Here is a 27,645-nt window from a genome sequence, read left to right as displayed (position 1 = left end):
GGATGCATGGGGGGTCCGGGGGATGCAAGGGGAGCCCGGGGGATGCATGGGGAGCTCGGGGGATGCATTGGGGGCCCGGGGGATGCATCGGGGGGTCCGGGGGGAGCCCGGGGGATGCATGGGGAACCCGGGGGATGCATGGGGGGTCCGGGGGATGCATGGGGGGTCCGGGGGATGCAAGGGGAGCCCGGGGGATGCATGGGGAGCTCGGGGGATGCATTGGGGGCCCGGGGGATGCATCGGGGGGTCCGGGGGGAGCCCGGGGGATGCATGGGGGGTCCGGGGGATGCATGGGGGGTCCGGGGGATGCATGGGGGGTCCGGGGGATGCAAGGGGAGCCCGGGGGATGCATGGGGAGCTCGGGGGATGCATTGGGGGCCCGGGGGATGCATCGGGGGGTCCGGGGGGAGCCCGGGGGATGCAAGGGGAGCCCGGGGGATGCAAGGGAAGCCCGGAGGATGGAAGGGAAGCCCGGGGGGGATGCAAGGAGGGCCCGGGGGGGAGCCCGAGTGATGCCCGGCGATTCCCGCCCTGTGGCGACCGCCACGGCTCTGCCGCCATTGGCTGTCACCCACTGGCCGCCGCCCCCGGGACAGCCAATCGCCGTGCGCAGTGTCTGCCGGCTGGGAGTGGGGGGGGCGGGGCCACGGCGGCACGCGGGCTCCTTTTAACCCCCGTGCGCGGGGTTGTCTCATCTCCGCGCTGCTCCCGCCTCTTCTTCATCATCGTCATCCTCCTCCTGGCCGGTGTCCTGGGGAGCGCTCGGTGAGGTGGCGGCTGTAGCCGGGGTTTGAGGGAGGTGAGAGGAGAGGGGAGGGAGGTGCTCGTGGAGAGGCTGCATCCCTGCGCGCCGCCGGTTGCATCATCCTCACGCGTGGGCTTGGGGAGGAGAGCTGAGGGTTCCCGTGTATTTCCCCCCATCCCCCCCGCGTCTCTCCCCTTTCCTTCGCCTCCGGCCGCGGGGGGTGGGCTGCGTGGCGGCCGTTAAACGGTGCCTGCAGCGTGGCGGGGGTGCTGCCTTGGGGGTGAACCCCAAGGGCGGCCGTTAAACGGTCACTGCGGCGTGGCGAGGGGACTGCCGCCCCCCGTCCCCCCCCATCCTCCTCTGTGCCGGCTCAGGCGGCGGGGAAGGATGGAGGGCCGCGGGCTAGTGGACGGCTGTGCGACACGGCAGGGCTCTTGTTTTCCTTCTGGAAGGAAGAAAAAAGAGAGGAACGGGCAGCTCCGGAGCTGCTGCGGGCGACGGAGAGCCCTGGAGGTGGCTCTGGAGTACCTGGGGGGAGGATGGGAGCGGAGGCCTCGGGAAGGTGCAGGCTGCTGGGGATGCGCTGAGCAGCCGGGGCGGGCCTGCGGAGTGCCCCTCCGGGCAGGGAGCAGCAGGGGGGAAGATTGGCTTTTTGCTTTTTACACAGGCTTTGCAAGTTGATATTGTGCCCTGGGCTTTTGTCACTGGGCTTGGCACCAGCTCTTCAGGCGTTTTTGGCCTGCCATCCATTGTTCCCCTGAGTACCTTGCCAATTTATTTTGGCAAGTCTGGCTAACACAGTGGACCAAGTAAGCTTTTTGGAATGGTCTGAACTTGACTAAAATCTGAGAGGTTCAATAGCAGCGTTAGTATTAGTGTTGGCACTTTATTGGACCAGCCATTACTCAAAAGACTCCTATTCCTGCGTTAGTATCTAGTCTTTTGTGTATCTGTCTAGTCCCAGAGCCTGTAGCCATGAAGGTTTTGGAGTGCTGGGCCTTGTTCCAGCAAAGTTGCTCAGACTGTTTACCCTGTTAAAAGAGTCTGTTTGCTTATTCCAGGCGTGAGAGCTCAGTGTTTTGCAAAAGTAACGCTGTAGAAAGGAAGTGAAACTTAGAACTTGGAGGTAGGTAAAAGTTGTGGATTTTATGTCAGAGAGGAAAGGTATTTCCTGGGATACTGAAACCTGCTTAGGGCCTGGTGTTTCTCTGCAGAAGAATGGCTGTACTGAGATCACTAATGATGAAGCACAGCTTAGGTATAGGGTTAGGTTCAGTAGTTGTGGTGTTTGGACAAGTCATCCTTTTTGGTAATGGTTGGTGCCTCTTTAGTATCTTGCTGTGACTGCATGCAAGTTAAGCAGCCTTCTTCCCTGAAGTCATAGCAGTACTTTTAAAATAGTCATGGTCACGGAGGGTCCTTGTACTGGAGTGCGGGTGCTGGCTCAGGTACATCCCTATCTGATGCTGGCAGTACAGCAAGCTGCCAAGGTGGCTGGAATGGGATGGTCTTTGGCTATTGGCAGGTGCCTGCTGTCTGCATGCAAGATCCATAGGAACAGCAGAGTGAACTGTGCTCATGGTTGCGTTGTGAATGTCTGCCTAAAGCTCCAGAGACACAGCCAAGGTGGGTGGCAGCTGGCCTTTCCCACAAAACATGCGTCAGCAAAAAAGCTGCTTTCCTGCCCTGTCTATGATGACCAGCAGTTCTCTGCCAGCCTTTATCAGGGGTCCCTGGGCTAAGAAAAGGCGTGATGCCTTGTGAGTGGGGACACCATAATCCTGGGGAAAGGAAGCTGTGCTGCTGCCTGTTTTATAGGTCTGGTCAGAAACTGAAATATGGTCAGAGCTCCAACTCCCCCTTTTTGCCATTCTGGGCACCTTCCTTGATCTCTGAGCCTCTGTTATCCTACCTCTGTTTGGTAAGCTTGTCAGATCAAGAACTGTTCAGGCTGTAATGTGGGGCTGTCCTTGTGCACTAAGGAGAGGGAGCTAGAAACAGGGAAAGAAGCATGAAAGCTTCTGACTGCAGCAGGTAAAAATGCAGATAAGACATTCTCCAGTCTTCTCTATAATGCTGTTGTGCTTATGTTCCTCAGTCTTCACTCAGAAGACTCATCAGGCAAGTCCAGACAGAGTTGGAGAGAATTTCTGTAAATGGAGGTGTTAGAAGACAACTGGGCTAGGACTGCATACACAGAGCTTCATTTCTGTGGGGGGAAGGCAGACCAAATGGTTCCATGTTTTCACTGATCTGTCACATAACAATTGCCATAGCAGTGGAAGTTACTTTGCTGTTGAAGTATCTCTGCAGTGTTATGGAGGTGAGAGCATTAAAGGGCAACCCGTTTCATAATAGGAAATTTATGAATGTGCCAGTCTGGCCTTGAAAGAAAGAGTGTGACCATTGAGAGGACATGTGTGTGCTCATCTGCTTCATAGGGAAAAAACCAAAACGCCTGAAGCAAGACTTCTAATTTTTGAAGGACCTCTTCCTAGAGCCACATTGTTGTTAATTCCTAACCAGTTACTTCAGGTCACTTGATGTCTCCTGACACAGGACTGATAGCTGCCTCTGAGGAGGTAGCAAGGGGGGGACACACAAACAAAAAACCACCCCAAACCCACCAGCAACAACAAAAAGAAAGCCAAACCCAAATGGCTGACTCTTTCCAGAATTACTTATAGCTATGGTGTTTCCAAACAGCTTCCGAAGGCTGGATGGGTAGGGCTTTAGGATGGGATCCTAAAGCTCTCTAAGATCCTGTGATACTCCGTGTGAGCGGAGCAACTGGTTTGTGGTGGTTTTCTTGTTGGAAGAGTAAAGTTACCAGCAGAACATCAAAGTTTCCCATTCTCAGGCCACAGCATAATGGAATGCTGTATCTTATCACTGGCTGAGTAGTCAGCCCTTGGGGCATGTCTCTCTGATCCACCTCTTACACCTGCCTTTCAGACAACTTCACTTCTCCCTCAGGCAAGACTTCAGTTAATGAGGTTCTTGCATACATCAGACTCTTCAGATATCTACATTATTGCTGACATTGTAAACCACCTTAGAAGCTATTCAGTTCCTGATATATCTATGGAGTGAGTTCAGCTCAGGCTGTTTGGGAATTAATTTCATTCACTGGCCTTCAATTGTGTTTTATAGGAGTGCAGAAATAGTTTAGGTCTCGGGTTCTCTGTGGAGATGGATCCACAGATGTGAGCCTTTCCCATGAAGCTTTCTGGATCTCACACCTCTGTCTATATCCCAATTCCTTTCTTGACTTAGCTTTAAGAGACTTTATAAGTTGTCTTTCTAATTTTTCTGCCTCATGCTCTGCAGATCTAATGACAGAAGTTAGCAAGGCTTTTCTAGTTATACTCTACCCACACTTTCAGCAGGTATGGGAGTGTTCCCCTTTTACAGCAAATGTAAATTCAGGCTGACAGTGTTTCTTTCCTGAAGGTGGGCAATTCTTCCTGCAGCTTATCTCCATCAGACTCCTCTAGGTGGTTTTCTCTTGCAGTTGGAGAAGCAGAATTGCCTTTCTCCTGTCCCATCACTTATGTCTGCATTCCCAAAAGGACTGAGAAGAGAATCAGGCTAATGAAGCTGCTGTCATCCTCTGTTTTTGTCATTTCTGCGCACCCCCTTTGTTCCCCAAAGATCTGCCCATTAGAAAGGTTCACCAGCTTCCTAGGGCCTTATGTGGGACTGTAGGCAGGATCAAGAGGGGAATTTGTATGTTGTAGACTGGACACTTCTATTTTGCTGAAGTTGCATCATCTAGGGCTAGCACCAGTTGGATGTTCTGGGTGATGTTAGGAAGCTTATCAGGAGCACTGAAGGAGCTTAAAGATCTGAGATCTTCCTGCTGGTTCTGACCATGATGAGTCATTTTATAGGTAGAACTATAGGTATAACTGTGTAAGTCATTACAGATGTTTTTAAGTCTCCTTACAGCCAAATGCTGTAGTAAGAATTCCATTTGGAGAACTGCCAAGGCTGACGTAGGATTTTGTCTTCAACCCCTAAGATATTAGATTGACCATAGCTAGGACTGGTTTTCTACTAGTGTGATTGAAATCTGACTTTATAAATGTAAATATGCATACAAATTGGCCCTGGGCTGGGTGTGGGGGGGAATTATTTAAAATAATGCCTAATGAAATGATTTGAAGGTATTTATTGAACAGAAGCTCATGTTCCAATGATGTTTCTTCAGGTTAGTATTTGTTGACAGGTTTTTTATGGGCAGTACTTGTGGTTAGCTTTTTGTCTCCTCATTTTTGTTTTGTGTTCTAGCCCCATTATTGAAGTTTTGATCAAACATCAGGGTGTTGCCATGGTAAACAAATGAAAGTCTCACAACTTAGTTGAAGGCAACAAATATAGCTTTTTCTTTGTTCCTGCTGTTTCTAGTTCAAGAGGTGATGGGTGTTGATATTAGTGTACTGTGGATTTTTTTGCCTTACATTGCAGGAGATGGGATGCTGTTGTCTTGCCCAGTTTAAAGGGAATCCTCCAGAAGGCAGCTTTTGAGAAGAGCATCATTAGCTTCTTTCCCGCTAATAAGAAGAGAAATACTTATTTTTTTGAAACATCAAACTTTTACTACAACAGATTTCTCTCATTTTGTCCTAAATTTTGGACCCTCTAGAAGAACATAATTTAAAGGTTTTTCATTCCTATTTTATGAGAAACTAGAAGATGAACAAAGTCTCTTCTTTCCTGCCTTAACCCTTGCTGCTTTCTTCCTGTATGTTGAAATGGTTTGGTCCTTTGGGAGAGAAGGTACCCTCATTAGATGGAATTTGTAAATATTGTCAGTGTTAGCTGTGAGCAAAGGCAGTCAGTGTCCATATCCAGTATTGCATGCCAGCTGTCTGAAGGAGCATGCAGATGTAGCTTGCAGAAAGACTTGAAACTTCATCAGTACTTTTTCTTCACTAAAAGAAGTACTGATATTCTGACTTGTGAACCAGAAACAGAAATGAAAGCTGGGTTTCACTCTGGAACTGTGAGTAAACTCATTTCTGGTAACAAAGAGGTGTTAACTTATGTATGTTTCAGATGGTAGCTTTCTTGGAGCAGTGTTTTTCAGCCTAGTCCTGGTCAGTGGTCTAGGACAGGATACAGTCCATCATGGCTCTTGGGCATGTATTAACTTAAAGTAGACTCATGTGATTTTGGTGTCATTGAAGTCTTTGTACTGAGAAGGAGAATAATTTCATGTCTCAGTCTGGAAAGTCAGCTCTTTCTGAGGCTTTTTTTCCAAAAGGAGGGCAATTTAAATGCCTTAGGCATTTCCTTCAAATCAGCATAGAATCATAGAATGGTAGGGGTTGGAAGGAACTTCTGAAGATCATTGAGTCCATGAGTGTGCAAGAAATTGATTGGTGAGCATAAGGCAGTAGTGTTTAGTGGTGCATGTTAACTTGCAAGAACAAATGCTAAAGGTCACAGATCCTGTGCTTCAGGTTTTTTTCACTGTGTCACCAGACCAGCAGTTCTGCCTGATCAAAGCTGTATCTGTTCTGTGTGCATTTATCAGAAGAAGAAGGATGAGGCCAGGGAACCTTTCCAGGCCTAGCACAATTCAGTAATGGAAAGAGATTAATCTTGCTGCAAAATGGTGATGAAAAAAAACAAATATTAGGTAATTCCCCTCACACACACTTTTCAAAACCTCAGCCAAATTTTTGTCTTCAATGGAAATGAAACAGTCAAGCTGTATAAACAAACGGCTGGAGATGGAGAAATAACATTGCTTCCATTTTATATTTACTAGTTTCTGAAACAAAAAGCCTACTAGAAGTCTTGCTTGCTTCTTTGCAGCTGAAGTGTTAGCTATGTATGTTATATTCAGCATCACTGCAGTTGTGCAGGCAACATTAATTCAGTTTGGGTAGAAACTTGAGATTTTTTGTCTCCTAAGGCTAGTGAGGCCTGTACAAATGTTCCTGTGTAAAGCCTTTTACAAAATTATGTACAGGGTTTTTTAATGATGGCACCATGAAGTCCTTTCACTCTTGATGTTTCTAGAAGAATATATCCTGTGAAATAGAATATTTTCTGTTACTTTGTGTGTTTTTTAAGCTTATGGAATTTGAGTATTGTCCAGTAGAGATGTTTTCTGCTTACTTTACTGTGTCTGAGCTGTGTAGGGCATGGGAGAGGCAAAAATCAGGTAGTGCAGAAAGAACAGGGTCAGTAGACCCTCTCTTGGTCTTGTGCAATACATCTGCTGCATGATTTATTTATTTTTTTTAAATTCTGGTTATACAAGTCAACTTCATTTTGTTTTGCAGCTTCTTTTTTTCCCCTATGAAAGTGGGATGTATGTCTTGCCCCTTATGAGAGACTATTCCATGATAGTTTTTTTCTAACTTGCATAATCTGCAGCTTTGAAGAGGATTCTCATCTTGTCAACCACTCTAGTTGGTCTCCTGAAGAAAGTCCAGCTGCTGTGCCATCACCTTCACCAAAGAACATGGAGAAGTTGATATCGGAAAGGCCCACTTCAGTGTCTAAGGTACTCATTGGTCTTTGGGGAGCACCACCTTTCTTTTGAAACCAGTGACCTTTCTGGAAGAGTTCTCCTTCATGACTACAACTAGTGATGCAGAAGCTTTTGGCACCTTTTTCTAATCAGTCACCAAATAGTCCAAGCAGTCTTGTCTGCTTGGAGTGGGAAGGTTTAATTGCCAAGAGCTGCTTTTTGGTGTGTGGGGGTGTAACCCATGAGACTAGTCCTGTTTTCTTGTTGTTTATAGAAGCTTGTTACAGTAAGCACATGTTTCTGAGTGTTTGTTATCTACATGTGGAGCACTGTATTGAACTTTAGCACTCAGTGTAGCACTTCAAGGTTCTCATTTTGGTGATAAGGATTTGGCAAATCTTAATTATGCTGAAATGCTTTCCCATCTTCAGTACTATGGAAACATCAACTGGTCATTAAAATACTTATTTGCTGTGACCTTTTTTATATAAAGGAAAAATAAGACTAGGACATTTGAGGATGGGAATTGTCTGAGACGTGCTATGCTTTCTCCGCTAATACACGAGTCTTAGGTTTAGTGACAGAATCTTCTTTAGTCAGTGGCAGAACCTGTTCTTGAATGTTAAAAGCTACTTGATACTATTGCTTCTTTTGGCAATACTGCTCTCTTAAAAATTGCCACCAGGGTAGTTTCTGTTCAGGCTTTCCTTGGAAAAACTGCATGCTGAAGCACTAGACTGGAAATAAATCATAGAATCATCATGGTTGGAAAGGATCTTCAAGATCATAGAGTCCAACTGCCAGCCCTACACCACCTTAACCACTAAATCATCTTCTGAAGTGCCACATCTACCCATTTTTTGAAAACCCTCAGGGACGGCAGCTCCACCACCTCTGTGGGCAACCTGTTCCAATGCTTCATGACTACTTCAGTGAAGAAATTTTTTCCAATATCTAATCTGAACCTCCCCTGGTGCAACTTGAACCCATTACCTCTTGTCCTATCTCTAGTCACTGGGGAGAAGAGTCTTAATGTCCACCTGAGTACAACCTCCTTTCAGGTAGTTGTAGAGGGCAATAAGGTCTCCCCTCCCAAATATGTTGGTCAAGGGACAGAAACAAGAATAATGGTTTAGTAGTAACATGATGGGGGGACAGTAGTGTGAATGCATGGCTTCCCACAGTGCAGAACTTGGAATAACTTTGGTAGTCTTAAAAGACTTTGTTACAGCAGGGCATATGAATCACACTCTTCTTTCTTTTTTTTTTTTTTTTTTTTTTCCTTCTTCCACCTTTAAGGATGAAATGCCTACACATCCTTCCCCAAAGATGTCAGAGACGAACTCATGCCCTCATGCACCTGGCAAATATTTTCTCCCTAGTGGGATGGACAATGGGAAGTGCAATGCTAATGAGAAGGAAATGGAGTGGATCCGCCCTGATGCACCTAGCAAATGCACATGGAAGCTTGGGAAACCTCTCTCTGCCTCCCCTCATCGTCATACTACCTTGCAAGTATCACTTTTACTTGCTGATTTTCAGTGCAGCATTAATCCAGCTTTGCATCCTTTGCCCTAAGATCTTTGGATTTAACAAAAGATGACTGATTTGAATTGATGCATCTTAGCGTGTACCTATGCTGGTGCTTCTTAATTTCCACATATAAGCAAAGCTAAGAATCCAGATTAAGTGTACAAGGAGTCTTGCACCAAACATGTGAAACTATGTTGACTAGAACTAACTTATTTTAAATAATCTGGCAAGCAGCTCCCTGACTAGATGAAAGATTGCACTGTTTACACCTTTTACTTTTAAAATAGCTGACTATGAGCAGTGCTAAGCTACTTCATGCCAAGAGGAAGTGTAAAGTATTTCATTCTTGCTTCAGCACTTGGCTTAATGTCTGATTCATCCTTGTTTTGGATCAAGGACTTGTTTTAATTGTGAATCATCCTTTTAAACCAAAATATCAAAAATAACTAGCCTGACAGAGGGGAGGGAGGAAGCTGGCTGAAATAAAAAGCATTGGAAATGCTGTGTTGCTTTTGTGTGACCTAGCTGGGGCCCTTTCTGTCAAAACACTGACTTTTTTTATATGTGTACCAGGCCAGAGCCTCTGAAAATCCTGCCAAGCATCCTGAATAAAGTTGGCAATACACCTTTGGTGCGAATCAACAAGATTGGGAAGCAGTTTGGGCTCAAGTGTGAACTCTGTGAGTACTGCCTGAGGCAGAAAATCAAAATAAGTAACTCTGTTTCAGAAACGTGGGTAGTCCTGGTTAGTGGTAGCATGGAACCTGGGCATAGGAGGAGTGCAGGTACCCGGCAGATGATGGTGAGAAAAATTCCTCTCTTTCTTTGGCAGGTTTTCAGGGTTTTAGGATTTGGTCATCTAGAGCATCTTTCAATTTGTATTTCATGAGGACATTTCCTCATGCAGCTTTTCCATCTTTGTGGAAAAAGTAAAACTTTTTTTCATAGGAAATTATTTTTAATTTTAAAATCATATGAAGTTTTTGACTTCATATGATTATTCATTGGTGTGTTTAAAGTGCAGATCTGCAGCTACTACTGAAGATCATGGAAAATGATGAGAGGAGTGGAACTCAGTGAATGTTTTGTTTGGGTTTTTAAAACCCAACCATACTGGAGGTATCTGGAGGCTCTGAGCAGAATCCTGAAAGGAGATGTTTAACACCACTGAAGGGATTAGTGCTAGGAGTACTGAAGTGAAGGTGTAGGCTGAATGAGGGGAGAAACTTCCAGTTTGAGCAGAAACTCTTTGACTGGAGGATGTTAGCAAGGAGAGGGCAAGACATGTTGGTAAAGTTCTCTTCCTCTGTGCTATTGCAATGGAAGGGCCCTGGGGCTTTTTATGCTAATAACTGGGCTGTAATAAAGAGGAAAGGTGAAAGGAGAGGTCATATTTTGAGGACAGTGACAGAGGATGGATTTCTGGCTTCTGTGGTCAGCATCAATTACTGAACTTGCTGTCTTTTTGTGGCCCATAACAGTGGAGATGCTGTGAAATGAATCCCTCTCTCTGGTGTTGTAAAGCAGAGAGGTGATTTGGGCAGACAAGTTAACAGTTGCTTTTGGACATACATTTGGAATCAGTAGCTTGTTTAGCAAAAAACTGCTGTTTAAGGAATCTGCTTGGTTTCTTTGTTTCCAGTGGCAAAATGTGAGTTTTTCAATGCTGGGGGCAGTGTGAAGGACCGCATCAGCCTGAGGATGGTAGAGGATGCTGAGAAGGCTGGGATCTTGAAGCCTGGGGACACAATCATAGAGCCAACCTCTGGAAACACAGGTAGAGGATGCAGACACTAGTAAAATGTGGGGGGAAATGTGGTAATGGTTTTCCTGGTAGGGGCAGGCTTGATTTTGGAGCATGAAGGCTGTTTGTGCAAGGAAGAAAGGAGATATCTTCCTGCCTGCATAGCGTAGGGAGCAGTGCTCCTTCCATCTTGCACAAGGAACAATTCTTTAGCGTCCTGTGTTGACCACAGTATCACAGAATTGTCATGGTTGGAAAAGACCTTTAAGATCACCAAGTCTGACTGTCAACCCAGAAAAAAACCCCCACCATCCTCCTAGAGCATGTCTTGAACTGCCTCATCTACACAGTTTTTTAATACCTTCAGGGATGGTGACTCTACCACCTCCCTGGGTAGCCCATTTCAATGCCTGACTACTCTGTCAATAAAAAAATTCTTCCCAACATCTAGTCTAAATCTACTTGGTGCAACTTCAGGCCATTTATTTACTTGAGAGAAGGGGCCAGCACCCACCTCACTACAGCCGTCTTTCAGGTCACTGTAGAAGAGATAAGGTCTCACTTCAGCCTTCTCTTTTTCCAAACTTTCCCAATACCCTCAGCCTCTCCTCACAGGACCTGTTTTCCAGACTCTTCATCATCTTGGTTGCCCTTCTCTGAACCTGACCCAGTATCTCAATGTGTTTCTTGTAGTAGGGGGGGCCTGAACTGAACACAGTGCTCAAGGTGCAGGCTGACCAGTGCTGGGTACAGCAGCACAGTCACTTCCCTTCTCCTACTGGGCACACCATTTCTCATAGCCAGGATGCTGTTGCCCTTCTTGTCCTTCTGGACACACTTCTGGCTTATATTCAGCTAGCTGTCAGCCAACACCCCCAGGTCCTTTCCTACCAGTCAGCTTTCCAGCCACTTTTCCTCAAGCCTGTAGCATTACCTGGGATAGTTGTAACCGGAATGAAGGACCCAGGACTTGGTCTTGTTAAACCTCATACAACTGGCCTCTATCAATTTATTCAACCTGTCCATGTCTCTCTGCAGAGCCTTCCTACCTTCAAAAAGATCAACACTCCCATCCAATTTGATGTTGTCTGCAAATTTGCTGAGGAAGCGCCCAATCCCCTCATCTAGATAGGTGATAAGATATTGGCCAAGACTGACCCCGGAACTGAGCCCTGGGGGATGAACAGCTAGGAAGGAGAAATGCTAAGTTTACAGGGACTCTGCTTTAAAGTGTGAGGCCAGATTCACTAGATTCTATTTAGGAATTAATATCTGACTGAAATGGAAATCAAGCACGGGTGGGAAGCTGGATCTTCCCTTTCTGTTTGGAAAGTCTCATGGTCTCTGTTCCTGCACTCTGTCAGGTCAAGTGGGCCTGGTTTGAGGAACAGCCTTTCCCATGTGGTGCTGAGATGGGAGAAGCTGCATCCTTACAGCATTATCTGCCAACACAGCCCTTGCACACCTAGATTTCCAACAGATTCCACTTGGATTAGCATCTCTTATTGGAGAGCTGGAGGAAGGAACAGTCCCACCAGTCATAGTCCGGGCCACAGCACGATCTAGCAGACAACCTGATGATCTAAGCAGACAAGTTAACTCTGGGCTTCTGCATCACAGCTGTTGTACTTCTATAAAGCTGTTCTACTGATAGGGAGTAAACATACCTGTAATGTTCCCCCTTGAGCTAGTTAAATATAAAATATACTGCCTGCTCCCTTGGAGATTCTTGAGTTGAGCTACAAGCTGCTTCTCTGCCTGATGTGCTCTGGAGACATGTCTTGTCCTGTTCTTAAAGTCTTTGCTGGGTGTCCATCCATGTTACCTTTTGATAAGTAGAGGCCAGGCAGATCTTTCTTCTAGTTCTTTGTTCAAGTCCCCCTTTTGTTAATGGATGAAGAGCTGATCTGTAACCAGTACCCCTGTCTTCAGCAGAAAACTGGGAAGTGATATCTTTTGGTGTTTACTGAATAGCTGCTCTGTGAGGGGAACAGTCCAACAAGCCCTTGTGACTGGCTATACCTCTTCCCTGAACAAGGGCATGTAGATGAAAATAGTAGTATATATTGAATTCCTCTGGTATCTGAGGCCATATTATGACATCCTGCTTTCTGGGTCAGTACCTGATAAATGATTCTCCTTGCCATAGAATACAAAAGATAGAAGAAGACAGAGCTGAAGGAGATGCAGAACGATTACTTCAGGACCTATCGGTTTCCATGTATAAGCAAGGGCCAGAGCAGATAGTAACCTGAGAACTGGCTTTTGCTGTAGGCTACTGCTCAGAGCTATTGAATATGTTAAACATGAGAGTTAGTGCATTATATATTTGCCCTCTATGCATCCAGTTCTTCTTCCACCAAAGTCCTGTTTTTATGCTTATTGCATTTCCAGGTCAGTAGCAGACAGTACAAAGTTTTAGAACTTGTCTCAAAATGCAAATTCTTTCTTTGTCACAAACCATAAGGGAGTGTGTTGGGTGGCCTCTCTTCTGTCTTGGGCATGAGTGAGGCCTTTGCTCTCAATTTTTGTTTTTGTTTTGTTTGTTTTTTTAATTGATTATCCATATTTATATATAATGGGAAAAGTGTGGATTTTTGAGGTTTGTATTTTTTTCCCTCCTAAATATTTAAACACTACTTGAATTAATTGAAGTGTGAGTTACACTTCTCTTACAGGAGCAGTTAGATTTCTTTCTTTTTTTTTTTCACCCCTGTACAATTCAGCACCATGTAAAAACAGCCAGTTTTGAACAAGCAGGTCTCTGTATAGGGTAAAATGCCTGTGGGGCATTTCCTTGGCCGTGTGTTGATACCATGCCTGGTACTCAACAGCAGGGAAGATTACACACAGTCTGAACTCACACATACCAACCAACTTGATCTGTTTGGCTTATCAAGCAGAGGTGATTGGGTAGCAGGTGTAAGCTTCTCTTCTATGGGGAAGGCACTTCTGACCTCAGCTCTTCAAGTAGGCAGACAAGGACAAGCGTGAAGGCAGAAATCAGGCTAGAGGTGCAGATTTTTGAAGTTGAAAGGAAGTGTTTGTCTCTAATAGTCAAGGTATGCAGAATCTAAATAATGTATTTGTAGAAAGGACAGCTTCAGCACATTGCAAACTAGGGATTTAATACAGAAATGAGTCAATAGAGGCTCTAGTGCTTTTCTGACTGTATCAGAATTACTGCTTTAGTCTTCTGTAGTGTAAAGCTCATTCCCTTCCCAAATTACTGCTGTAAAAATGGAGTGAGGCAGGAAGAAGGTATGTATGTGATAAAGCTAGGAGCTGACACATGTGAAGTTTCCCCACCCTTGGCTAAACTTTCTGTTGGTGGTGGTGCTTGAAGAACTAGCAGCATCTGTACATCCAGTTCTCCCCGGCAGCCAGAAACATTCCCTTTACTATCCCCTCTAGAGACACTACTCAAGCTTCTGTTTAAAGTGTGATTAAAGCCAGGGCATGCCAAAGCTGGCAGTGTGGGGTTTGTTCTTTGATCCTCACTGTATGTTCTGCATGTTTTTGCTTGCTTCCAGGAATTGGGCTGGCCTTGGCTGCAGCAGTGAAGGGTTACCGCTGTATCATTGTGATGCCAGAGAAAATGAGCATGGAGAAGGTCAGAGCTACCTTTATTTTAAAATAAGCATGTTTGCACTTGCAGAGTTCCTGATGCAGATAAGTATTGTGTCTTCAGCAATGAAAGTGTAGGCTCTTGGTCTCCAAGTCACTGGCCAGACAGAACTCTACTGAGGGGCTGTTGCCAGTGTCCAAATAAATGCAGGCTTGCAAGCCATGGACAGAAAAGGTCTTCAGTCCCCACAGCATTTTCACTTGAAAACTGTCATAAATGCTGCCATAAGTGCAAATGCCAAGGGAACTTGAAAATTAGCTAGCAAATTGAAAAGACTAGCTGCCCTTGGCTTAGCTGTGCCTCACTGAGCAAAGGAGGATGAAAGAAGGGAATGCTGAAGCTTTAAATATTCTTCTTTAAATATTCTGAGGAAGGCTGTGAAGGAGCCTGCTGAACTCCCAGGGGATACCTGCAAGCATCTGAATTGTGTCACCAGCAAAATGAAGGGGAATGAAAAATCACCTGGGTAGTGTCTGCTTGCCTCCAGTGTGGAAAGAGCACAGCATCTATTTCTAGAGCAAGCCCTGTCCTGTGTTGCTGCTCATGCAGCCAAAAGAAGTTGAGAGTAGAAATCCTCTGTTTCACAGTTGAAGCAGCAAATTGCTGCCAGCAAAACCATTTGTTTTGGTTCAGACACTTTCAGCACTCTGCTGAAATGCAGTAGCACAGATGGGAACACCATCCCCTGAAGACTGATACCCATTGCTTGCCCTTACCTGCTCTGGAGGGAGATAGCACATGGCCATCACCATATGCCATGCAACACCAAAGGCCTCCCTTTTCTCTGAAGACAGGATTTGTCTTGGCTCAGAGTCAAACTTTCTTGCCCTTGTAGACACTGAATGTGCATAGGGCCCTGGAGGATCTCCTTTGCTGCCTGTGTCTAAAGGAGGAGGTAGTAAATATGCATAATTTGCACTATGCTATGCTATGCCATAGCACTACTTGAGTGCAGAACACGTGAATAGCATGAGAGGATATGGTATTTTGCCTGAATGAGGCTTCTTGGTGTGTAGGAATAGTCCCTACAGGCCTGAAGGCTTAGAATAGAAACAGGAGTTTGACTTTTAGCTTTCTAAATAATGCTTGGTTAATACCAAATGACATTAAGGATTTTGACCTCAGTGATGTGAGGAAGGGAAAGTTTTTTCTTTTCTCTACATCCCAATTAAGTCTCTGTGCTGGGAGAGTGTTTTGGAGTTTTGTGACCATCTTTATTTGCTACAGGTGGATGTCCTGAGAGCTCTTGGTGCTGAGATTGTGAGGACCCCAACTACTGCCAGATTTGATTCTCCTGAATCTCACGTGGGAGTAGCATGGAGACTGAAAAATGAAATCCCCAATTCACACATACTAGACCAGGTAAGTGCCAAGTGTCAGAGGTGCATGGGAGGAAGTATTGCAACCTTATTCCTAGTGTCCTTTGTTGACTATTCGATACCCTGCGTGTGTCTCTGGAGGAAATGATGTCTCAAGTGTGGAGCTGTAGTTGAGCCATCACCATGCTGTAGGTATCAAGTTTTTGTAGTCACTAGAGGGCAGCAACGACCCTGTGTTTGCAGTAACTGCAAACTATATGGGGGGTTTTCCTCTGAAGTCCACTCCTTTGTGGAGGAATAGGTACAAGGGTAATGTTCCTAAAATAAACAGTCCCACAAAGAGGGACTAATCTTGCCATTGAAGGATGCTGGCACTTTATAACTGCTCTTAAGTTAGATCATTTAGGAAGATTTTGTCTCTGCTTGGGCATTCTGCCTTGGTCTGCATTATAGATAGAAACAGTCTGGAAAGAGTATCTGTACCTGTTATAGGGCCTGGAAAATATTTGTCATTTCTTGAAATGTCTCACAATGTGAATTTTGTCTTTCTGGTCTACTTAATGGCTATTCTGTCTTTCAATATAGTACCGTAATGCTAGCAACCCCCTGACACACTATGACACCACAGCTGAAGAGATCCTGCAGCAGTGTGAAGGTATGTTTGCTTCTTGCCCTCTTCAGTGAGTCACTGTTATTCTCTTATTGTTAGGTACTTGGAGAATAGGACTTGAGGTGGTTGGGAAATGGGTGGATTTTGATACAGCAAATCCCATACATATGCTGTGTTAGAGAATTACCTTATTTCAGTAGCTGTAGTAACTATTTTTCAATCAAAGCAGGTTGCTTTGTGTTTTAGACTTGTCTGTTTGTGATCAGGTGGAAAAAGTAGTGATGCTTAAGTGATTTTCTTTAATTAAAAAATCCATAGATAGACTGGCATGAAACAAGGTAATTTTTCTCCAATCACAAATACAGAAATGGGTATTTTTACAATATCAGACCCAGATACTCAAATACACTGGAAACTTCTTCACTTAGGAGTTCTCAGGACTACAGACTGCTCTGTTGTGGTGTCACCAGTGAGACATTTTTCTCTGCAGGAATGGCTTCCATATTATCTGTAGGCAGCTGAATTGGAGTACCAGCAGTGACTGAGATGTGGCAGCAGAGACCTTTATCTGGGCTAACTCACCCAGCTGAGGAATTGGTTTGAGAGCTGTTGGAGGCATTCAGTGGGATGCTGGCATACACCATAGGTGGCAGCAGGAAGTCATAGAGGAGGTTACTGAACTACCTTATAAAACACTACAGTTTCTGATGGGACCCTCTAGTAAGAGGGTCCTCCTCCCCCCTAAAAGTAGCTGTAGATATTCAGATGGTTTGTCTTGTCTTCTGTGGCAAACTAAGTTTGAATTAGAATGCGAGTGCTTTAACAAGCTGCTGTCCCATCAGCTGAGTCTAGATGAGTTCCAGCTTCAGGCTTCTTGTTTGTGTTTACTTTTCTTCATAGGACAGACCCTGTTCACTTACCCCTTCTTGATGGGGTGTTAATTCTTTTGACTGGTAAGCATTTGCTTTTGTCTGTGAATTAGTGAACTTTTAAAAATGAATTGTTTTAATTGATGAAAACTGTCAAGTGAAGCTGTAGGTGGTGACAGAAAGATGAACTGTGCTACCTGCTCTTGAGTGCTCATGACCAAACCAGTCTTTTTCACATGAAAATGAGAGAGTAGTTATGCTAACAGTTCTGTCAAAGGATACCTGTCCTGTGCTTTTGGCACTAATTCAGTAAATTTACTGATACAATGGGCTGCTCATTTTAACTTAGAGAATAAGTTATCTGCATTAACAAATATGGGAACAGAAATATGGGTGTCAGCTCTATGGGTCACTTCTAGCTGTGTCTGGAGTACCACAAATTTCTCCCTTGCCAGGCCACTGGACAGGCACTTCAAAACCACTTTTGAAATAAAAGAGGCTTGAGCAAGGTGGTCTTCAGGTAGGTCTCATAACTCTTCAGAAGCAATGAGCCTTGTCTTGCTCTTTTCTGCTGTTTTCTGCATTTTTATTGAAGAATGTCCATACTTAGGTGTAAGTGGATTTTTAATACGTTATTCTGTCTCTCACCTTTAAACAGGAAAATTAGACATGCTGGTAGCAACGGCTGGCACAGGAGGTACTATCACTGGCATCTCTAGAAAACTAAAGGAGAAGTGTCCAGGTTGCAAAGTAAGTGGCAAGCCTAAATCATTTCTCTTTAGCAAGGTGAACCTCAAACTGCTCCACTTTGCATGATCCATTCTTTGCAAGCCTGCCCTGGATCTCTGTGGAAAGCTCTTGGGTGTTCTCAGTTAGAAGGTAGCTCTGAGCAGCAAAGAAAAAGACTTCTCAGACTCTCTGAAATTATCATGCTTTAGTCTCACTGGGTGGCCAGAGTTCAAGTTTGGCTCAGCAGATGAAAACTGGCCCTTAGGTCCCTTCATGGGGTCTCTGAGAAACTTCCATCTCTGGTGTGTTCTGCAGCCTTGTGTTTCCTCTCTGCCTTCACTAACTTGTCAGGAGCTGCTTAAATTTTATCATGTTTCTATTGAGAATATTTTCCTACATAGGCACTGGTAAACAAAATAAAACTTACCTGCTTACACTTGGAACAAAATGTATTGGCTGTAATGATGCCTGACTTGTGAATAAGACAATCTTAGGAAAACCTTCTCTGCTGTTCAAACCAAGTAAAACCCATGTAGTGAGTGCCCCTCACTTAGTGTCCGCAGGCTGAGGAGATGGGGTGTGTTGTCAAGAGTCCAGAAAAGCAGCAAAGCATTTTGCTCACAGGGGGGTGAATATTGCTGGGAAGAAATGAATAGGAGACTAGATTGGTGTTAGCTTGGCTATGGGCGCAGCTGATGTGACACCAACAGCTGTAATGAGGCCAGCACTCATGAGTAAATAGCTGTGTTCTCAAAAGGAGTGTGTCCTGTTAGCTCAAGTGAAAACTGCTTCTCCAGATTGTAGGTGTTGATCCTGAAGGTTCCATCCTTGCTATACCAGAATCGCTGAACAAGACTGACAAGACAATGTATGAAGTGGAAGGAATTGGATATGATTTTGTTCCCACAGTGTTGGATAGATCTGTAAGTTATGCTTCTTAGTTTATTGCCCTTTGTCCTTTGTTGGGATGCACAAGTGAGGTGAAAGTGGAGGTAAAACTTAGTATTTCAGCTCAAAGTATTTTCATTGAGCTGAAAGGGGGCAAGCAGACCTTGTTCCTGTTTTTTAAACAGCAAAACCAGTCCTCAAACAGCTTCTGCACTGGCCACATGTGTTTTATAACACTAGGTGGAAATGCTGTTAGCAGATAACATTTTATTAGAACACAGAATTCTAAAAAAAAGCGTAAATTCCTAAACAGACATAAAAAACCCCTCAACCAACAAATCAAAAACCCCACAAAAAAACAACAAAGCAGCCTGATCCCTCCTGGCCAAAAGTGGGGTGACTGTGTCCTATGTCCTGTGCATAGCTTGTGTCCTTGGGAAACCCTCCAAGAGGGGAGGAAACTAATGCTTTCTGTGGCTGTCTCACAACAGCCTGGTCTTACAGCAAAGTTTCAGTAAGGATCCTTTTGTGCTAAAGTGATCATCTTACCCTGACCAAAAAACCCCCAAACAACAACAAAAAAAAACCAACAAACAAAACACTTGGCATCTGGTGGATGGAAACCCAGGCACGTGGCTCAGTAGGGCAGCTGGTACCTCACAGAGCATGGGTTGATTTTACACTAGTTGTGTAGTTCCCCAAGCCCTCCTCATATACACAGCCCCTTGTTTCTGTCTTCTGCCCCTTACCAGACAGTGGACCAGTGGTACAAGAGCAATGATGAGGAGTCGTTTGCTATAGCACGCATGCTGATCCGAGAGGAAGGACTGCTGTGTGGTAAGAGCAAATGCAAATCCTTTGGGTTTCTCTGATTGGTATGTGAGAGGCTAAAGCCTTGAACAGGTCAAGGAGATGTCCTTCTACTTCAGAAGCTGTCTTCTTTACCCTGCCTCTTCTACTGTCTTACCTTCTCTCGTTCTTTCTCATTTCACTTATGGTTTGACTATTTTGCCTCTGGTCTGGATTTTGGCAGGTGGCAGCTCAGGCAGTGCCATGTCTGCAGCTGTGAAGGCAGCCAAAGAGCTGAAGGAAGGTCAGCGCTGTGTTGTTATCCTCCCTGACTCTATCAGGAACTACATGTAAGAACCTGTTTGTTTTCTCTCTGGGAAAGGGATGAGGCAGTCCCTCGGACCTCCTTAGAGCTGTGGCAAGTTGCATACATATTTGTTCTAGCACCCAGTTACCCAGGCAAGGAAAGTGTTTGGGCCACATCTTCTGATGTACCTAGAAAGGGGCTGACATGGAATAGAAAGGAGCTTAGCCCTCTGAATGCTGAGCTCCTATATGTGTGACTTCAGTACACAGCCATCATCAGTTAGTATCTTTCACAGGAAAAGGCTTTTTTTAACTGTTTTATTTACTGGAGATTATTGGTATTATCCCGTTGCCTTACTGGAACCCTTCCAGGAGTCTGCTCTCACTCACTGTCTGCCTCTGTCCACAGCAGAACACAGCACTGCTGTAGCAGCAGCCAGTGTTGGGGTGAGTTTATGGGTGGAACTGTGAGGGCTTTGAGCTGTGCTGAGAAGTTGTTTCTCTCCTACCACACTGAAACATAGCCCAAAACACAATGTTTTTAGCTGTGTTTCCTGACTTATGTTGCATCCAACACAATACTAGATGGCTAGGAACTGTGGACAGACCTTGTCTGAGGACAGATTGGCACTTATTCATTCCTGCCTGTGTGTTTATTGTGTCACAAGGGACTGATGTAGTCAAAACTCTATTTTCTAAGAGGTTCTTTCCTCCTATCAGCATTGTCTCATCATCCCTGGCTGATAAGCTTCTATGGCAACTGGCAGTATACTTTCAATTACCCTTTAGTTTTTAGTTGTAGTGAGCAGTAAGCAGTTGCCTCTATGTGCTATTATACTTGCTGTCAGATATTCAGCTTGCTAATGAGCTTTTAACTTCCTGATGCTTTCCAGGTCCAAGTTCTTGAGTGACAAATGGATGATTCAGAAAGGGTTCATGAAAGAGGAAGACTATGTCAAAAAACCTTGGTAAGCATGTCAGATCCATTTAGATTTTCATCAGTCGGGTCAATCAACTTTATGGCAGTTGCTAATTTAAAGCTTATTTTAATTTATACTACTGTCATTGATTTAGCTTATCTTTCATGCTGTTGTGTTGTGTATAATTGCAGCTGTTAATTGAATTTGCTTAAATTGGTTGATTTCCTTTTTTCCTTTTTTGGATTACGTGGCAGAAGAAGAAAACTCGGTACTTAATAATTTGATTTTTATGAAAAGGATTGTATCTGAAATGAAAAAGTAGTATAGAGAGAATATTTCTGAGATCAGAGCTCTTAAGTGCAAAGCACTGCAAGTCTGCATAGGTAGTCTTCCCTGATTCACTACCCATAACAACTGTCAATATTGCTGCCTCTATAGGCATGAGCACAAAATATGCAGTGTAAGATATAAATAATTAAACTAGGGATATTAGTACTTTCCCCTATCTTTATTCCTGGAAAGCAGATGAAATGAGGACAAGAATTTCAATTTTATAGCCGCCTTGTGTGCTTCAGTGACTTCCTGATACTGGGGAGAAATTTTGAAAGTCTGAAATCTTTACTGCCTGGCTGAATCGTGACTCTTCCTCGCAGCCTTTTGCCATTCCTGTAATGTTGAAGGCCACTGTACATGAACAGCTGGTTCTTTTCTCTCTGTAAGGCTTGTGTGGGATTGGGTTTTTTTTATTTCATCCTCAGGTGGTGGAACATAAGTGTTCAGGAACTAAGCCTTTCTGCTCCCCTGACTGTGCTTCCAACTGTTACCTGTGCAAAGACTGTTGAAATTCTCCGGGAGAAGGGATTCGACCAGGTACCGGTTGTTGATGAATCTGGGTATGTCCACATATATTGCTATTTATCCATATGTGTCCCTCCTCTCACCAGGTTCCAAGGGATGTCTTTTAAATGATTATTAGTAGTATAATATCCTCTCACTCATCTTTGTTCAGTTATAGAAATACAGTTCAGAAAGGTTGCCTTAAACACACTAATGCTGGACTTCATATGTTGTTCTGCTAGGTCTGTCCTGCCCTTCACATAACAAGCCTCTGATTATTATGATATATTTAGCCTGTGCTTCTGCAGAATAATTTAATTGTTTTTTATAACAGCTTCTTAACTTGACCAAGGTAAATTAATATTTAAAACAACTAACCTATCCATCTCCACAACTTTCACCCAGTTTCTTCAGAACACTGTGTTATAGGTCAATGTTGCAGTAACCCCTGTAAATCAGAGGTTCACAGCAAGCTGGTGTGCCTTAATTACCCTGTGTAAAACAATGAAGCTGTGCTTCTCAAAAGCTCTCTCAGATTGCAAGAAGCTCTCAGGTTGAAAGAACTAGAGATACAAAGAGTCTGATGCTCTGAAGGGCCAAGCACTTAAAAGCACCTTCTGACTTATATGAGTCTCCAGAACTTCTGGAACTGGACTCTGCAGTGATACAGAATCCAATCAATAATGTTGCTTTCTGCCATGCAGTATTTGAACTAGTTGCTCCAAGCTGGCTAAAAGTGGATCCTTTTATCTACAGGAACACCTAAGGCTTTTGTGTTGTTTAGCCCTATCTTCTCACTCTCCTTCTCCAGGGTGATTCTGGGCATGGTTACTCTGGGTAACATGCTTTCTTCACTGCTTGCTGGAAAAGTTCAGCCTTCTGATGAAGTCAGTAAAGTAATCTACAAGCAATTTAAACAGGTAAGCAGATATATTCTACAACTCCTCGGGCTTATGGTATTGTAAGTGTCCTAACACTACAGTGGCATCAGGTTGGATAAAATTTACCTGAGACCATACAGTGCAGTTGTTACTGAGCACAGATGTGCTCTAAACTCTCTCCTAGGTTACCCAGGAGCTCCCAGGTTTGTGATGTGGCTCTGTATTGTGCTGTTCCATTACTGCAACAGGCTTTCTTCTAGCATGCTTTTCGTTTCTTCCTTCCCCCAAAACCCCTTATAAATCTGGGCAATGTAATTATCCAGGGGAAGAGACAGATGTTGAAACAGCTCTCCTAAAAAACAATCAGCTAAAGGCAAGCAGTTGCTTGTCTTTTGTATGGGATGCCTTATTGAAATAGGTGTGTCCCCACAACTTTCACCACAACCTCCAAGCTGTATGAGTGCTCTTCTGAAATATACAAGTATTGTTGCAGTTGCTTTGCTTCTCTTGCAGGAAGAGGATTTTGGTTTTAACATGGAATGCTTGACCTAGTTTTCACCTAGGCTTAGTTTCAACGTTGTCTCATAGTGGATGAGGGGCTGTATTCCAGAAGTATGTGTAATGCTTCTGTTCAGTCTATGAACTATCAGGTCCCTGAGAGTCAGAAAGGATGCTAATTCTTTATGGACAAATGTAAATATATTTTTTCCTTCCCAGACAGATAACCAAGCATCAGGTGGAAATGTGGTGCGTAACAAAACTCCTTAGCTCATGTGTTCCCTCACTCGGACAACTTAGAGTTTCTGGGGCTGGTGGTGTGCAATCATTTCTGTAGCTACACTGGTGTTAGCTGTAGTAGCCAGTTCTCTGCTCTTCTGAGGTTGTGGCTTTTTTCCATGAGCAGCTTGAAGTTTTGCATGCTTGTTTGGTGAAGAACAGCTTAACCATTTCTTTTCTCTTTAGTTCTGACTTTTTTCTTGGTGGAGGATGGAAGGTGGTACCTTCCACAAAATACCACCACAAAAGTGGTGGTATTGCTAACATGCTAACTAAAAGCATTATTCATTCTTATTTTCCTTTGAATTGGTGCTTTAATGGAGAAAGATGGTAAAATGCACATAACCTCAGAAGTTGTAAGGATTTTGCTTTTCTTGCCACTTTAGTCAAAGTTTTTGGCTTATTTACTGGTAAAATTAGGAAAAGTGTATCATCTGTGTCACTGAAATAATGTAGGATATTCTACAGGTAGGATCTGTACCACAGAATGCATCAATAAGAGCCTGTGACTATCAAGGCAAAGCTATCTTTGGCAACATAGGAAGCTTTCACTGGTATGATTGTCACAATTACTTTGTGGCAGTCTCTTAGAATGGAAGAGGAATGGTTACAGGGGTTTTTTTTTAAGTCTCCAGTAGAATAGTACTCCAGGGCTTTGTCTGCCTTTACCAGAAAATAGGGCTGGACAATAGTATCTGATGCTTTCTTTCACTCTACCTAGTGTTTAACTGTTAGCGTGTTCCCTGGTGTCCTAAACTATTTAGCACTCTGCTAAACAATGCAAGGCCTGGTGTCCCCAGCATCTTGATGGGCCATAGGTTACTTCTTGAGTAGGAGACAGTTGAGTTGTAGGGCCATCAGCAGTGCCATGTCATGTCACTTGGCCTTAGAGCCAAACAATCAGACCCAGTCATGTGTAGTGTAGCAGCATGTGTACAGGCTAATTGCTCAAAAGACTTTATAGGTTTGAAAAAAGATGCCAGTTGTATGAAAAATCATGGGCAAAATTTTTAGGGAGCTTGGATGAACAGTGATGATCAGGATGAACAGGTGAGAACTCTGTGGGAGTTGTGTTAAATTCCCATTAAGCATTTCAAAACATGTTTGTCTTCATAGTTGTCCCAGTGCTGGTTTTGGGCTGTTCATCCTGATCATCTTTAGCCCAGCTGTTCTCTGAAAGCTGGGCTAGTGATCATACACAATCAGATGGCAAGGAGCTCTTCCCCTTCAATGAACTTTGAACTTGTCTGGCCCAACAAGCTTCAGTATGTACACTGATGCTTCAGTATGTCCCATGGCCTGCTGGTTCCTCTAGCACAGGCTGCTGGGAATTCTGTGGATCTCTTCTAACTCACAGAAAGGAGATGAGAGCTCTGTGTTCTGCTGCAGCCCAACTGTTCGCACTGTGGCATTTATTCCTCAGTCACAAGCTGGGTTTACTGCAGGATTAAGGCTTTTTTAATCTGCAGTGTGAGACAGTCTTTGCTGTAAATTCCTTTAATCCCTGTTAATCAAAGTATATCAGATGGTGAGTGCTGCTGTTACTTGGAGAGAGTCACCCGGGTAAAAGACCTGTTGTAGCTGCTTAGTATGGTTAAAGCATATAGGAAGAACATTTTTATGCATTTTTTCAAGTACTTCCAGCAAATTATTAGATAAGTGTTTCAGAAGGATCTGTGTTTTTTCTGTAGTCAACACAGGGTGTTTTCTTGTTTACTTCTAGCAAAGTTGAATTTCACTGAAAATTAATTCTTACTTCTCAGTTCCCTGATTTGCACCTGAAAACAGTGTTAGTTGAGCAATCTTCACCCATCATTTTGGTTTTGGCTTTTTTGGGGCTTCTTTCTTCCCTGCTGCTTTTGCAGACTGTATTTATTTCCACAGCAATATGCAGCCTGATTCATTCACTTTTTCTGAGATCTTGCTAGAGAAAAATCACCAAATATGATCAGAGATTTGTGGTAGCTTCTTTTGTGAGACACATTGGAACACTTGACATTCTTTCATTGTTAACATTTTTTAGATATTAACTAAGTTTATGTTTAGAGAAACATGAGAATAACTTCATGTAGTGCTTTGGCTTTTTTGTTCTGTTTTCTTGGAAACTATAAGCAAAGAGAACTGATCTATTAAGTTGAACTTCATTTGTTAGTGTTTTATAATACCTCAAGTAGGAGCTGTATAGAAATGCTGATGTATTGTTTTTGATACTACACAAATATACAGGGGTTATCAACCAGTAAACATGTAAAGGCCTGTTTTAATAAAGTTTTGTAACTCTCTCCTTAGATTAACCTGAAAGACAACTTGGGGAAACTCTCTCATATCCTGGAAATAGACCACTTTGCTTTAGTGGTGCATGAACAAATTCAATGTGAGTATGATATACTGTGCCTTGGAAGAGGTAATCTGTGAATGAAAATAAGAATAAAGTATAAGTGAGAGTATAAACAAGTTATGAAACAGCAGTTTCATCACAGTGAGCATCCCAGGTTAACTAGACTTCTTTTTTTTTTTTCCTTTTTAAAATAAAACCTTTAATTAAAACATCAAATTTTAGTAAGACCGAGATGTCAGCACTGACATGGCTGTCTCAAGACAGCTTAATGTTTCTTTTTTAACCCGTTTATTCTGTTTAAACTTACTCCTTTTCACCTGGTATTTTTAGTCCAGGATTTATTTTTTGTCAACCATCTCAAAACTCTTTACACTGCTTTTTTTATAAATTGGAAATGACTAAATAAATCTTCAGAGCTAGGATGTATCACTGTTACATGTGATTAATAATATTTTTTTCCTGCTTTATATTCCTTATAGCAGGCAACTTGCAAAATTACAAACACTGAGAAACTAGACTAAAAACAATATTAAGATTCTGGAAAATTTATCTGACAGCTAACTAAAATATAACTGTAAATAAAAAAAAGTCATAAAATGTGGGCTTGTTCCTGATAATCTTCATAAGGACATGCTCTTGACTCTGTGCTGACTGGAATCTCACTGGAGGCTTGCAATGGAACAAATACTGAGTAAATTAAAATTCCAGGACAATCTGGCTGGCTGAACAACCTGATTCTCTAAGTAGGTTAAACATCTCAGTACAGCCAGGCTTCAGGAAAAGGCCAAAGGTCACTTGGCCTCTTGGTTCCCAGGTCAAAGGCTTATTTATACTCACAATGAAAAATCACTTGAACCTGTGTTCTCAAGGCAGCAATGATGAGATGGCTAACAAGTGTTCTGGATGTAAATAGAAAAATGTTGTAATGTGATTTTGAAGCTAATTCTGTATTTGACAGTTGTGTTAGGGTAGTGTTGCATGTCTTCTTCCAGTGGTCCTGGATAATATCTGCAACTGCTTAAAGTAAAGCCACAGAAATAATGCATCAGGAAAATACTCTCTATAAGAGAGGATTTGGTTTGAATTTTTGTGTTAAGAACAATAAGTCTGCAGCTCCTTCCATAATGTTTCAGTTTCTATAATCCCTTTTCTTGAGGAGACTTTCTGAAATGAAAGTCCTTGCCACTTCCTGTGTGACTGTTGGTCAAGATGACATTTGGGTTCCCCCTCAGTATCTCCAGGGGTTATCAGTGAGTGATAACCAGCTCTGCCAGTGGGCCCTAACTCAGAGCTGGGATGGCTTGGCACCTATCTTCAAAACCAGTGCCATTAAACCCCCATGGGATGGTGAGGGTTTGTGCCTCCTACAGCCAGAATCCCCTCTTTGTTCCTCTGTAGATCACAACGATGGCTCCTCCAGCAAGCGCCAGATGGTGTTTGGCGTCGTTACAGCCATTGACCTCCTGAACTTCGTGACTGCACGAGAACGGGAAAGAAAATCCATCTGAAGCCAGGTAGCAATGTGGATGGAGCCTCTTCAACAACATTTTGCAATCTCCAACAAAGAATCAGGTTTATTTCTTAAGTAGAATGGTCTGTCTTTAGGGTGTTGTTCTAAGTGTTTTGTTTATTTTTTCCAATATTCCAAAACCAAGCAGTTAGCTATCCTGGTGTAGGCTAAATAGCCAGTGCATTTTGCTGTATCGCACAGCTTTTGGGGACTTGTCTCCTAATCAGGTTACACAATATTTCTTAAGACAATTTATTTTTTTACCTATATATGTATATATATGTGTAAAAATATTGCCTAAATTAACTGCTGTGTTCTTTACTTGTTATGTCTGAAGTCTGGCTTTCCAAAACATTGTTTCAGATTTATAAAATGTTGAAATAAAGAATTACTGAAGCAGAGGCCCAAAAGAAGATTTTGGATTTTTTTTTTTCTGTGCAAGGTTGTTAGGTTTGTCTCCTGTGTGGAGACAAAAATGGGAGTGGGGTATGGAGAAAAGAAAGGGAGGTTTTTCACTTTTAATGACATCAGTGTAAAGGAAGAAGAAAACTTGAGGGCTGGAACTGAGTCTTGTTTTAACCAGCTGCTCTGAGTGAAAACTGACTTGAGTGGAAGCCTACCAGTGAAGTAACAGGAACTAGTGACTTCATTTTACTGATGCACCAGCTTTCACTGTGAAGACAGACCTTTCTTTTTCCAGTTGTACTCTGATAAGTAATCACAAGAGAAAAT

At 43.3% G+C, this 27,645-nt stretch overlaps 1 protein-coding gene across 2 annotated transcripts; it reads left to right on the top strand.

Moving 5' to 3' along the window:
• Positions 1-626: 626 nt before the first annotated feature.
• LOC103538976 (cystathionine beta-synthase-like) lies at positions 627-27,320 on the top strand. Of its 2 annotated transcripts, none has more exons than XM_030461664.1 (17): positions 627-799; positions 7,139-7,268; positions 8,535-8,746; positions 9,342-9,448; positions 10,411-10,545; positions 14,046-14,125; positions 15,368-15,502; positions 16,045-16,114; positions 17,597-17,688; positions 18,465-18,590; positions 19,308-19,392; positions 19,589-19,694; positions 20,544-20,618; positions 21,329-21,463; positions 22,219-22,327; positions 25,355-25,439; positions 26,802-27,320. In XM_030461664.1, the coding sequence occupies exons 2-17, from the start codon at positions 7,227-7,229 to the stop codon at positions 26,909-26,911; spliced, it is 1,704 nt and encodes a 567-aa protein (XP_030317524.1). In that variant the 5' UTR covers positions 627-799; positions 7,139-7,226; the 3' UTR covers positions 26,912-27,320. The 2 variants fall into 2 exon arrangements, with proteins under 2 accessions (XP_030317524.1, XP_030317531.1); XM_030461671.1 differs by having other exon boundaries at positions 655-765.
• Positions 27,321-27,645: the final 325 nt, after the last annotated feature.

The sequence above is a fragment of the Calypte anna genome, chromosome 1, assembly GCF_003957555.1.
Source record: "Calypte anna isolate BGI_N300 chromosome 1, bCalAnn1_v1.p, whole genome shotgun sequence".
NCBI lineage: Eukaryota > Metazoa > Chordata > Aves > Apodiformes > Trochilidae > Calypte > Calypte anna.
This window is presented reverse-complemented; position numbering and strand designations above follow the sequence as displayed.

Excerpts from the sequence above, each read along its gene's own strand:
- LOC103538976 (XM_030461664.1), top strand. The coding sequence starts at position 7,227 with ATGGAGAAGTTGATATCGGAAAGGCCCACTTCAGTGTCTAAG. Across the intron at positions 15,503-16,044 it reads ATTCACACATACTAGACCAG|TACCGTAATGCTAGCAACCC; the intron begins GTAAGTGCCAAG and ends CTTTCAATATAG. Across the intron at positions 21,464-22,218 it reads CCGGTTGTTGATGAATCTGG|GGTGATTCTGGGCATGGTTA; the intron begins GTATGTCCACAT and ends CTCCTTCTCCAG.